We start from the raw sequence: 12,694 nt of genomic DNA on the forward strand, positions 1-12,694 counted from the left end.
TACTGTGCAAACATGCTTGACTCATTTTTTAGGTCTGCTATAACTTCTGCTGTTCCACTTTGTTGGCAAATACAGCCTTTTTGTTTATTTTATGTTACTTTGTTTATGTAATTACAATACTGCTACAAATCACATTATATTAATGGAATAAAAATGGCTTAAAGTCTAATTATTCATCTAAGTAATGATTAAAAACTGGGCTTTGCCAAATTTCTCACGTGTGCAGATTGCATCTGACATCTTACTGTGAAACAAGACAAAGGTGCTGTCACACATACAATAAACGGCATGAACAAAAGAGCTTACATCACTTGACCTGGATTTACTCTGACAGTGAAGATTGCATACTTTGGCGCTGCCAGGTGGCCTGAAACAATCCTGATGTACATTATGTAGATAACTTTTGGCATATGGGTGAGATTGATTGGCATGGCGCCTTGTGAGAGGGCCAGGGTTAAGGGTCAAGTACAGTTGTGATGTCAGTGTGTCTCAGGGGGCAAAAGAGCGTGGGCAGCTGCTGTGGTGCTCTCAGGTAATACTTAACCTTTCTGACTTGTTCGTAAGGAACACAATACGTGTCTGACCTCCGAGAGCAGCTCAATCAATGTTTCTGCCAAAATGCCTGCTTGGATACTGGCGTGTGTTTAAGGCTGACTGTCCCTTCGCTTTATCGGGCTGGGCCATTTCTCATGAGAACTTTGTATATTGAGTGTGTGTCAGATATAAGAAAAAGCATCACAGGATGCAGTGTGCAATCACAATAATAAACAGGCCTCTCACCCTGCCTCCTGGACAGGAAATTCATTAAATCATAGCGTTTGATTTGGAAACCAACAAATCGTGACTGAGAGCACGGAACTGGCTGCTATTGAAGTGTGTTTTTTTTTCTCTGTCCTTTCAAGTCTGAGATACAACGTGTACTGTGTCTGTGAATGTACCAGGCACACACACACACACACACACACACACACACACACACACACACACACACTCACACACACACACATACATAGGATGCAGATTTGTATGAACTTAAACAAACATATGGAAAGGACACACGGACAGTAAGAGAACAGAAATATGAGAAAAAGCTGCCCAATCAAACAAACATGCAAACACTGGCCCGATGAAATGCACACACACACAGACACACACACATTTTCACACATTCCCGCACATGAAAGGCCCCCAAAGGCATCTGTTCTGGTTACAAGACGGAAACGCTGTCTGAACACACGCAGAAATAGACAAAACATGTCTCATTTTACAACAAAAAAAAAATCAGACATACACACACACACACACACTCCAATAAGTAACACAAAACAAACATCATTATTTATTCTATGTGCACATGAAGGATTATAATATTATTAATACTTTTAACCTTGCCTTTTTTACATTTTTGCAGGTTAATTATGCACAGTATGTGAAGTTAATTTAAAGGTGTATTTCTGAGGTGCCAAATTTTAATATAATAAAAGCACTTGAAGCTCTGTATAGCTGTATGGTTTTTATATTTTGCTTGTATTGTTCTTTTGATCAATTATGTGCATACTAGGAAACCAACTATCTTTATTTAAGAATTTATAAAGTATAGAAAATTATAAGTTTTAATGGATTTTATAAATTAGTTTAGTGCTTAGTGCTGGTAAGGTTGTGATGTTTTGGGTACTTACAGGCCTTTAGAAGGACAGGGATGCCAAAGCCACTTGATGTGTGGAGGAGGGACTCCGTGGGATGTGCAGCGCAGGGCTTGTCTGCTCCCCCGTGGTACGGAGGCCGGGTCCTGCAGCAACACCGCTTTCTCCCCTATTTTAGGACTCACTGCGAGACAAGATGATGCCGAGATAACCATGATAAAAAAGTGAGAAGGTTTAATGTCTCTGAGGACAGGACATTTAGAGCTGAAGAAGTATTTTTGTTGTTGTTGTTGTTGTTACTCACCGTTAACCACAAGTGTGAGCGTGAGATTCTGGTAGAGTCTGTGTTCCTGGTTTCGTACGAGGACAGTGTACTTGCCAGCATCCTCTTCTGCAACATCCCGGATAACCAGGGAATTCCCACTCATGTGGTATCTGGAGCATTGCTCTGCTGCAACCGTGCCATCCTTCAGCCTGCCAGGAAAAAAAAAAAAATAGACCTCTGAGTAAAGTGGAGAGGAGGGATGTTTCCGAAAAGCTTCAGGTAGTGTGTGAAGGATGAAATAAAGTCGCAGGGAAGGAAATAACTTGGAATACTTAAAGTGCTGATGAGTCATTTTATTGGGAAGTCATTCCAATCTCTTTCCAAGAAATTAAGGAGTTAGCTGAGATAAACTTCCAGATTAAAGGAGGTGAAGCTTAAATAAAAAAACACTCGAGAGGTATGAACACTAAAGAAGAAGCTCTGAAGTCACAAATGTTGTTAGGTGGACTTAAACTCTGAGGATACAGGAGTATCACTTACCAAATGACTTTTGGGGCCGGGAAAGCTCGCAGTTTGGGAGAGATTTTATAAGATTTCTCTCCTGCTTGCACCGTCATCACCAGTCCGTTTCTGGGTTTCAGGCGGATAAATGGTCGGTCTGAAAATGAGGAAAAAATGTGCATTACGAAAGCTGACGTCAAGGTTTGGAAACCGCTGTGACATTTTGGAGCCGGTGATAAAGAATCCGCTGGTCACAGAAACGTAAAAAATTAAGCAAGCATGACTGGAATGAGTAATCCGAGCAGATGACTGCCGGTGAATTTCCTGAATGTTGGGATGGTCAGCGGAGGAAACTCACCATAGACAGTAACATTGACTTGTTTGTGCTGCCTTTGATCACCACTGGTGACGCGGCACGTGTAGTGGCCTCGGTCTGAACGCTGGAGCTTCGGGATGGTCAGAATACTGTAGAACAACATTTCTGTTTGATGTTTCACGAGCCTTTTGAAAGTTGAGCCGGTATTGGTACTCTGCAGGATAACACGACAGAAGAGCCATGAGATTAACACTGAAGGGTAATCTTTTGATTGAGTAATGGGAAAGAGTTATACACTTGTTATAAATCAGTAATAACGCCATTAATTACACCCCTAACTAAGAGTATAAAATAAAAGATATTTACCAACCCTAAAGGGGATTTCATTTGCACAGGCAGTGCTTTTGTGTTACTTACATACTTCCACTTATTTTACTCTGAAATATAAATATGAATATAATCTCTAAGACGTTTACTTGAGTATAAGATGTAATATGTTTGGCTGATAGACCAAGTAAGGCAGGAAGGTGGTTCTTCCCTATCAAAGGTCATTTGTCATCTAAACTTGTGCTTCTTTAATCTCCAAAGACTGTAAAGTAGCTCTGACCTTTCCAGGGTAGTCCCATGTAAAGTTGACTCTGGTGTTCAACTCGGCAGTGGCAGAGCAGTTCAAGACCAGTCGCTGTCCCTTTAAGGCCTGCGTATGTTCACTGCTGTTCAGACGCACGTCTTTGATTTTATTCACTGAGACAAAAAAAGAGTAGAATATCAGGGATTTTGCACAAAAAACATTGATGCACACATACATGTTTACACGCGATTTATATAGTGGTGGAGAAAGAGCTTGCTGACCTATTCTGTGTACAAAATAGCTGCGTGACTGGTGTCGGACTTCGTCCCCAGTGGTCCGGCAGAAGAAGAGGCCGATGTAAAAGAAGGTGGGAGATCTGATTGTGAAGCCTCGCCTGCTGTTCCAGATAATGTTCCTCTGGTCTGCACTCAAGCTGTGTCTGTGGTACTGTGAAAGAGGCAAGGAGAAAACAACACCTATCACACGTCTGACTGCACCACAGTCTACAGGAAAGAAGCGATGACACAGTTTAACCACACTGAAAAAACAATTGTCATGGCTCAAGATACAAGTCATGGTGATTAACTTTGAAATGTGAACACATGATAAATTACAAATGTGGAAATAACCTAGTTGTACCTATGAGTACAATAACTGTAATTTGTGACTATTTGTCATTTGCAACAGTGACTTTGCTTTGAGGCAGAGGAATATGCCTGCTCCAGAAAACAAGTATGAATTCAGATTATGTATTAGATGTGTAACAGTTTTTGTGTTAAATCAAGCTGAAGTTAGAGTTCAAATAATGTATTTTTTAAAGGTGATAAAAGTCATGGGACATGATAAAAAGCTCCAGAACAGTTGCCAGTGGGATGAAGATGTCGAAAATCAAGCTTTACTTCAGGACTTTAGTCCAAGTCAAGCCTCATTTTGGACGTTTCTCTCAAAGCAATGATTCTAAAGACAAAAGTAGAGGTGCCGGGATCATGTTGCTTCTGCGGTTAGCGCTGTTGATTCACAGCAAGTGGATCCATGCTGTGAGGAGTTTGCATGTTCTCCTTGAGCCCGAGCAGGTTTTTGGTAGCTCCAGTTTCTTCATGCTGTGGTCACGCTGCCAGGCAATCACACAGCAACAACCAAAAGTTTGCTGAACAACAAGAAATTCATGCACTTGATTTCATTTGAGCTTTTGTTTGCACTTCAATGGACAGAGCAACCTCGGGCTTGGGGGAGATATCCACAAGTCCTCTGGGATGCTGTGCAGTTTCTTTCAGATAAAGACCTCCAGAAGAATGAGGCTGCCTACAATCCCACAGGGTTTGTTTTATAATTCTTGCCTACCTTGTATAACTGAACAACCTTGTTGTTTTCTTGGAAGTCGCTACAAGGAAATGTTTACTAGAGTTTCTGTGACATGGTGGAAGCCTCCCACCCTCTCCCAAGGGAACAGGTAGAGCCCTCCTCCACCAGCATCACACACAAACAGTTTCCCCTCTTGTGCACCCCTGATGTGAACTGGTTGATATCCCCCCTCCCAGAGTGATGTGACCCCCCCCCGAGACAGCACTGAGCTCTTCCTTCTCCTGTCCCAGGCCTTTAAAATAGATACTTGCTCACTTCTTTCTCTTCTGAACTCATTGACACCCAGCCCGTGAGCCCTAGCACCCTGTGTGCCATTCTTACTCCAGTGCCTATGCTGAGAATCGGTGAAAATGAAGAAAAAAGTGGAGGGAAAAGGGGAGGAGCAAAAGAGTCAGAGGAGCCAGGATATGAAAAACGTGACTCCAGTCCATCTCCTCGCATCCTGTTACTACAGGATATAGACATTTTGACTGGAACCCCTGGTCGACCCCGTGATCCCACACCTCCCGGTCACTTTCACGGCTAGAGCGAGAGAGCAGAACCTCCTGCGCATTGTTCTTCTCGAGAAGGGTCATACTAGACAAGCAGGCAAAGTGCAAAGTCCTTCCAGGAAAAAAACACTCCAGTGACAAGCGAGTGGGTTCCAGGTTACGACCAGAAACTGGAGGGGAAGAGGAGGGATATCAAGGAAGAAGAGGACAGCTATTTTTAGAATAATTACCTTAGCTGATCCAAGCACCGAGATGTAGGCAGGACAAATGTGGATGTGACATGGACGGCTTAGTTTGTCCAAGTTTTTTTGGACTTCCTGTGTTCTAAATCACGAGAATCTAAAATTCCTTCATATTTCTCGTGTTCTTTTGTTAATGTGTCAGTGCTTTGGATGTGCTGGTCCAAACAGAGAATATCTAAAGAACTATTTCTTACGTTGGCATTAAAGTCTGCTTCAGCCACTGACCTCCACAAATGCAGATGGAGGGAAATTAAAGGGCTTAACAAAGAGTGATGGATGAACATGACATTTGCATGATGAAAGGTGTAGTGGACTTAAATAAAGATAAATCCATGCTGCTGCTGCTGCTGCTGCTGCTGGCCTGATTTTACACACTTTCTAATCTGTGTCTTTACTGTAAGTGCAGTACTAAACTGTTGAGTTTGCCTTTACTCTTCAATGTATTCTTAGTGTTTTGTGCATCCAAAAGCAGAATAACCAACACTTACTTAGCCTTCTTTCACTGCCTCGACCTGAGCCAGTTCTGTATGTTTTATAACTTGTTGACTATAGATGTCATTTTCCAATAGTGACGCACAAACCGTCATTTTAATGACGAATGCTCCTGATTAAAGAGAATAGACTCTACTTTGATCTATTGGGGCCAACAGTAGCTACCTCTGCTTCCTCCACCAGGCTGTCCAGCTGTTTAAAGCATCAGTTGGAGGAAGTTGGCAGCCAGTGTTCCTACTACAAGAAGTAGAGGGTGAGATGTGGGAAGTGGTGCTGGCCAGTGGCCAGTGGGGCACTCCAGACCCCATGTCCTGTCTCCAGAGGTAAAAACAGTGCCAACAGTGGTTCCCAGTAAAAGCCCTCAAAAACAGGTAGAGCTTGTTAAAGACATGAGCAGGCAATCACGTTTGATCAACCTGCAAAGAGTTTCGTTTTGCACTTTTACTCTGTCTGCTCTCCCCCTCAGCACTCGAGCGCCAACACTCACAAACATATCCGCACACACTTTCACACATATCCGCAGACGGACACAAACAAACGGACACACACGCCACAGTGCAATGGCTGCCAAGATAAGAACAATGTGGCGAATGATCTGGACAGGGAGACATGACTGAACACTGTATCGCGTGCATATGTGAGGCCTGATGGAAAAAACTGGGCAAAGCAACGATGATGTGCAGAGAGCGGAACGTGAGCGATTGAGCGAAGAAGGACAAAGTGTGACACGAGTGCCCAAACACAATCAGAACATGGATCGTGATGCAGAGCAGGTTTCTGCACCCATGCACGGTGCATTAAATTTAAAAGATGTTTAATCACTTGATAGATAAAACACATCTGCTGCACAAACCTTTACTAGTTCTGTGGTGACGTTGGGGCTGGTGACCCGGCAGGGGATGACCAGTGGCTCCTTTTCCTTCATGTACAACACGTCTGTGCTCATTTTTGCATCCTCCACGAATAGCTGCTGGCTGTCTGAAACCCAAACACTGCGGTCAGGGACACATATTGTACAATATTAAGTGTGTAAAATAAATGCATGAATAAAGAGTCTTTCCTGAAGATATATGATATGTTAAAAAAATATTGGGGGAGTTAAGGTTCAAATTATGCATTAGCAGAGTGGCTCCTTTGTGGCTACCTGTCTGTTAAATCTAGCAGAAAATCTGGACCTTTTGTTCCTGGTTTTGTTCTTGACTGGCTAGCATTCATTTCATATTGCAATCTGGTCCCATTAATGATGCATGTATAAAGTGAAAGACAGGCCCGTAAATAAATTTCCAAACAAGCTGTTGCATCACTCCTCTTACTGTTTCCACATTTTTAGATCCCTTTCGTCATTTTGGGCCAACTTTTAAAGCCATGCACACATATAGAAACTGCCTCTTTGCACAAGACACACCCACACACACAAACACACTTCCAATATCAGTCTCAACAACAACAAACAAAAGCAAACAGACACACACTCCTAAACATTCACTGAATACCCATTCAGCAAATGACTGTAGTCAACGATAAACACTCAGATTGTTTGGAGGCAATCAAACGGCTTCTCTGTGTTTTCTCGACTACTGTAAGAGCGCTGTGCCATTCAAAGGTGTGGGTGTTGCTCGCTGTATTGTTTGTGACCATAGGGTGTTATTCAAGGAAAGCAAATCTCTGAACATTCAAACAAAAGTACCCCAAGGACTAGTAGACTGGAGGCTTCCTTCTTCTGCTTTGATTCCTAATAGAGAAGTCGGGGAGGGAGGCAAATGTCTGAGCAGAGCCGCAGGCCAAGTCTGACGCTTAATGGACATGGTGACCTGAGCGATTGATGGCTCCCGAGGGTCCTGTTGGCTAAACAGTAATGTGCCCTGTGACCCTGGCTTCCAGCCCAGCTCTGTGCCTCATAATTGCGCAGACTGAGCAATTATGCGTCACCTTCCAGGACAGGGAGGAGCTGGCTGGGCAGACATCATGCCTCCTCTGCCCCTGGATACCACTGAGCTACTGCCCTTCATCTTATCCTTCTCAGCTCTTCACAAACACACACACAAATACACACACTTCCACACACCGCCCTGCCGCCACCTTGTAGAGACACAGCAACATTCCCTCCCAGCACACCCCCTTCAAGCCCTTCCCCTCCTTCCCAAAGCACAGGATGCTTCAAGCAAGGCTGAGCAGAGCAGATAAGGCTGATGCCCTGGGAAACTCTGCCCGGGCCTGAGCCTTTCAGCAGCTGGGCTATTCCTGGCCTCGAAGTAGCACGTAAACGAAAGTAAAAAAAAAAAAAAAAAAGGAGAAGAATTTATATATAGACAAAAAGGAGGTAGGCCTGGGATGACAAAAGGAGGAGGCAGGGGAGGAGGGCAGTGAAACTGTGCCAGAGTCATCTAGAAGGATGTGTTGTTAGGACAAACAGTGTTTAGATATAATTGGCTCACTGGCATTGGTCTGTATTTAGCGCCCACTGCATCCTGTTTAACCTGACAATACAAACAATACACATGGCAGGGTGAATGAGTGAAGGGCTTCTCAATGAGCGGGCTAAAAACAGCTATTAAAAAAAAATAACGCAGAAAAGAAAAAAGTGCCCGGGGTAGCAGTGTCTTACCTGTGACATAAACGTAGATGGATGTCTGTTTATGGGGTTTGTCCTGGTACCGGCAGCGGAACAGGCCGGTGTGCTGGGCCTGGATGCCGCTGACTTTCACCTGGCTGCAGTAATGCTTGCTCGTCCTTCCACAGAGAGATTCACTCACTTCCACCTGATCTCTGTCCAAGCCTGCTGGGAACGTCCAGGTCAGCTGCCAGCGGCCCCTGGTCAACAGTTACAGCGAGTTGGTAAACCCTCTACAGCTTACATCACTGTAACTGTATCCCTTTATCCAAAGATGATTTCAACATGTGTGTGGAAGATGAAGATATATATTGGACTCTAATGGACTTATAATACAATACAATCTCATTCTGTTTTAGCTGCACGTGGTAAGCGTGCAATAACACGTAATAATAGGTGCTTGTAATTTATTTAGAAAAAGGATCACGACTAAATGTTGAAGAAATTCTTTCAATGGAAAAACTGACTCATGCTTTTAAGCTGCTGTATGAGATGCACAAACTGGAGAGGAAAGAATGAGGAACAAGAAGTAGAGGGGAAAAGATGTAAGGTGCTTGCACAACAACTGAAGATGGTTTATTTTTATTCAGCGGAGTTCTAGTGTTTATTTAAGAGTTTCTGGTCATTCTGTGCCTTCATTGAGAGATTTCTTTAAGAAGATATCAGTCATGGTGACTGTCTCATTCAATCCCAACCCAGGTTCAGCCCCTTTATCCAAAATACAGTTGCCTGGCTCAGATCTCTCTACCAAAATCCTTCTAAGTCTTAGCAGTCTTAGCAGCAAAACACTTCTGGATACTTATTTGGGCAGCTAGTTAAAAACGATATCCAAACTGACTTTAATTTCAGTGGCTATCAGCACATAAACACTGCATGCATAGAACACATTTTAAAAAGCTTTTTTCCTCCAGGAAGTTACACTTCTACCACCATCTTTACTGAAAAATTGAATTACAGATTTTAAATCAGGATGTTTCCGCCTCTACCTGAAACTCACCTGCAGTTGAGCGTTAGCATCTGGTTAGCATCCAGGACCAGCTGCCGAGATCTGACATCCAGGAGAGGGACGGTGAACCTCCCCTTCTGATCTTTATCTGCAGAGGTCAGAGCGCAGAAAGGATGAGCAAATTTATAGAAACAGTTCAACACCCAATGACCCGTAGTGTGGTTTTCTTATAGCAAGTATCTATTAACCTATGGACCTCTCCAGAGAGGTTAGAGGTCAAGGAGAACCTATAAATGTCAAAGTGAAAAGGGTACATCTGGACTGAGTTTGTAGACTCTGCTTAACTCCTTAATTCAGGTGTAGAGACAAGTGTCCATGTGATTGGGACGTACACAGTGAAAATACCTTTTCGATCACTTTTAGGGAAATCCTGGAAGATAACACACTTCCTGTAAGGTATGCCAACCACTCTGGGTGATTCCCACCTCCACAGCACGTCCTCCATCAGCATCTCTGACCCTGCTCACATCTCCTCGCTAAACCCACTTAAGAAGTTTTGTGGAAATGCGTAAGCAGTGTCCCTCTTGTTTATCAAATAAAGGCATTTCTCCACTTCATCGCTGAGGTTTATTAATGACAGATAAAGACTGTCCACCCTTCCTTCCTCAAAACAACAGAGGAAACATCATTCAGGGAAGCCCGTCCTTCACTCGGACTGCTCCTCGCACAGCAGCTCAGAAAGAACCACCTCCACTGATCTGTGAGCAGTTAAACTGCTGCTAGGGCAGTTAGCGAATTTATCACTTAAATCCATTATTACCTTTCATTGTCAGCATCATTGTTCCCAGTGGATGCCCCATTGAGCACATCTAGTATTACTCACACTGCTAACACTTCCTATGCTACTTCCTTGGGTTTCACAGGAGGCAGTAAATACACACACACAGGCAGGAGAATGAAAGATGGAGGGGGGAGTCAAGGATCTCCTCCAGCTTTTCAACAAGCTGTTTAAACAAGTGTCTAATTAGCACACTCTCTGTGTTATTAGGTAAAGGGGAAAGCATTTCGCAATCCTAACTACAATATCACTGCTGTTACCAGGAATTACTGTGGTTAGTTTCCACAACGGCTCATTACTTGTAAAAAATCCCTTTCACTGACGCATCAGGAAATCTAAAACAAACACCTGAGGGCAATGAAATATTTCAGGTGCCATGAACAGAAACATACAGTGCATACTAAGGTGAAATTCAGACAAATTAATGAGGACATAGTAAACTCTTTGAGCTGAAATTTAGATCACTGCAATAAATGTCAGGAGCATGAAGATTTAGAGAGGTCCAATCTAAAATAGTCTCTCCAATAATTCTGATTAATATATTGTATTGAAGGTAACAGTGACAGTGGGGTGTGAATAAATGAAGAAGAACGTTTTTTCTGTGTAAGAAGGTGTTTTTCAGAACAGCTGATTATGCATTATATTTTATATTATGTATTAATCATTTTTATTATGTATTTCTGCAGTTATTCTGGACTGATTCACGTTATTTGTCACATTCAGTTGAATAAATAGTGATGCAGAATATTTTTTTTTATACTTCTTCCTTTCTCTGTATTACACTGCTATATATGTACATATGGATTAAGTACAGGTATGCATGTAATTGCGTGTTTTACTTGTCATGCAGCAGGAAATAATCGGTGGTTTGCTTTTTGTTTCAGTTAGAGATTTAAAACAAACGTCGTGATTCATTTGGAAAATGAAAAACACAATTTTAAAGAGTAATAGCACATAAACAGTCGAGTATTACTATAATAAGTGATGTAATAAGTCGTTACACTTGTAGAACATCTTTTAAAATTCACCGTATGCAAAATAAAACAATAAGTTCATAACGTAACGCACGATTTGATTTGCCAGTTTCGCTAAATATGTACAATGACAAAGGGTGATTCTACTCTATTCTATTTTGCACCTGTAGAAGCGTCATCTTTTATTCCTTGAACTGCTTCCACTGGACTCCATAAAAGCAACCTGCCGGTTGTTTGAGCAATGAGCACAGATTCACATCGTTTACTGCTCAGAGGAGATTTTTTGACCCCTCATCCATTTATATTAATGACAAGCTCACTAGCCTCAGGAAACAACGCCTGCGCGCATCCATTCAATAGGGGCCATGCGCGCAAGGAGCCGGGCCACAGGGGTCCCGGTTATCTAAACAAGTGTCCGGGTGGGATATGGCGCTTATCATCCTCAGCGCGCACACACAGTGCAAAAGGTTCACAGCTTCAGACACGCAGCCACAGCGGCGACACAACAAGCCGATAAATGAGGAGCGGCAGCGCAATAATTAAGGGGGATTAGCTGTCCGTCTGTTGTTTTCTACCTTGATCACTTGAAATACTTCTTTTTGTCATCCGAGCGTCAGGTTTACAAGAAATAACAATCATGAAGTCAGACATAAAATACCTACGTTGGTTCACGGCGTCAGATTTTGGCTCTAATTAACTAGCTATTAAAAACAAGTTTCGTTGAGTGGAATAAATTAGCGCAGGTCTGTATAAATTAGCAGTTATCCTTGCGGCACGCACTCTGTGCGCCCGTAACATCTGCAAAACTGACCCCGTTACTTACCTTTTGCTAGAACACCATAAAATCCACACAGCACGGAGATGAGAATAATATTCATCATGTCTGGAGACTCCGAAGCAGTTTTGCGCTTTCAAATAAAATAACGCATGAAAGAAGTTGTATTCCTGCTGTGGATCCTTTTCCCCCCTTCTTTTTTTTCTCTCTCCACCGGACTACAAACGCAGCACAGCGCGGTTGACTGCTGCGCTCTGAGCTGAGGGTCACCGAATGGGAGACAGTTTCCTGAGTTTAGCTGCGGGAGATCACGCAACAGGACACCGCGCTTGAGCTCCAGTGCAACTTTTTCCCATCGTTTCGGATTGTGGTGCGGCTTTATACTGTTCCCACAGTGCACCCACCGGACAGACGGCTTCCGTTACGTCCAGTGACACACCCAGCGCGCGCAACAGCGGTCCCCTTTCAGCTGTCCCTTGTAGTAAAACCTGCTAAATGTTATATTTTTCTAATATAAGAAAAAACAAAACTCTGTTTCCTCAGATTTTTCACACTTCGGATTGGACATTCACTTTTTGGTCCTAAGCCAAGAGTCTACATGCGCTATTTTCTATCGGGACATTTACGCTTCACTGGAGAGGATGCGCACTGATCGGCTGCTTGCGTA

At 43.0% G+C, this 12,694-nt stretch overlaps 1 protein-coding gene across 3 annotated transcripts in view; it reads right to left on the reverse strand.

Moving 5' to 3' along the window:
• flt1 (fms related receptor tyrosine kinase 1) overlaps nt 1-12,420 on the reverse strand; it is a 38,975-nt gene extending 26,555 nt beyond the window's left edge. The window contains exons 1-10 of one of the 3 annotated variants that reach the window (XM_005471860.4): nt 12,076-12,420; nt 9,492-9,588; nt 8,489-8,694; nt 6,737-6,861; nt 3,578-3,743; nt 3,333-3,469; nt 2,768-2,939; nt 2,449-2,566; nt 1,948-2,117; nt 1,680-1,827 (exon numbers count right to left, since the gene is read on the reverse strand). In XM_005471860.4, coding sequence (XP_005471917.1) covers nt 1,680-1,827; nt 1,948-2,117; nt 2,449-2,566; nt 2,768-2,939; nt 3,333-3,469; nt 3,578-3,743; nt 6,737-6,861; nt 8,489-8,694; nt 9,492-9,588; nt 12,076-12,133 — 1,397 coding nt within the window. In that variant the 5' untranslated portion in view covers nt 12,134-12,420. The remainder of the gene's footprint in view (nt 1-1,679; nt 1,828-1,947; nt 2,118-2,448; nt 2,567-2,767; nt 2,940-3,332; nt 3,470-3,577; nt 3,744-6,736; nt 6,862-8,488; nt 8,695-9,491; nt 9,589-12,075) is intronic. The other 2 variants (XM_019363120.2, XM_013268359.3) reach the window with 2 other exon arrangements.
• Between the last annotated feature and the right edge of the window lie 274 nt (nt 12,421-12,694).

The sequence above is a fragment of the Oreochromis niloticus genome, linkage group LG9 (assembly GCF_001858045.2).
Source record: "Oreochromis niloticus isolate F11D_XX linkage group LG9, O_niloticus_UMD_NMBU, whole genome shotgun sequence".
Taxonomy (NCBI): domain Eukaryota; kingdom Metazoa; phylum Chordata; class Actinopteri; order Cichliformes; family Cichlidae; genus Oreochromis; species Oreochromis niloticus.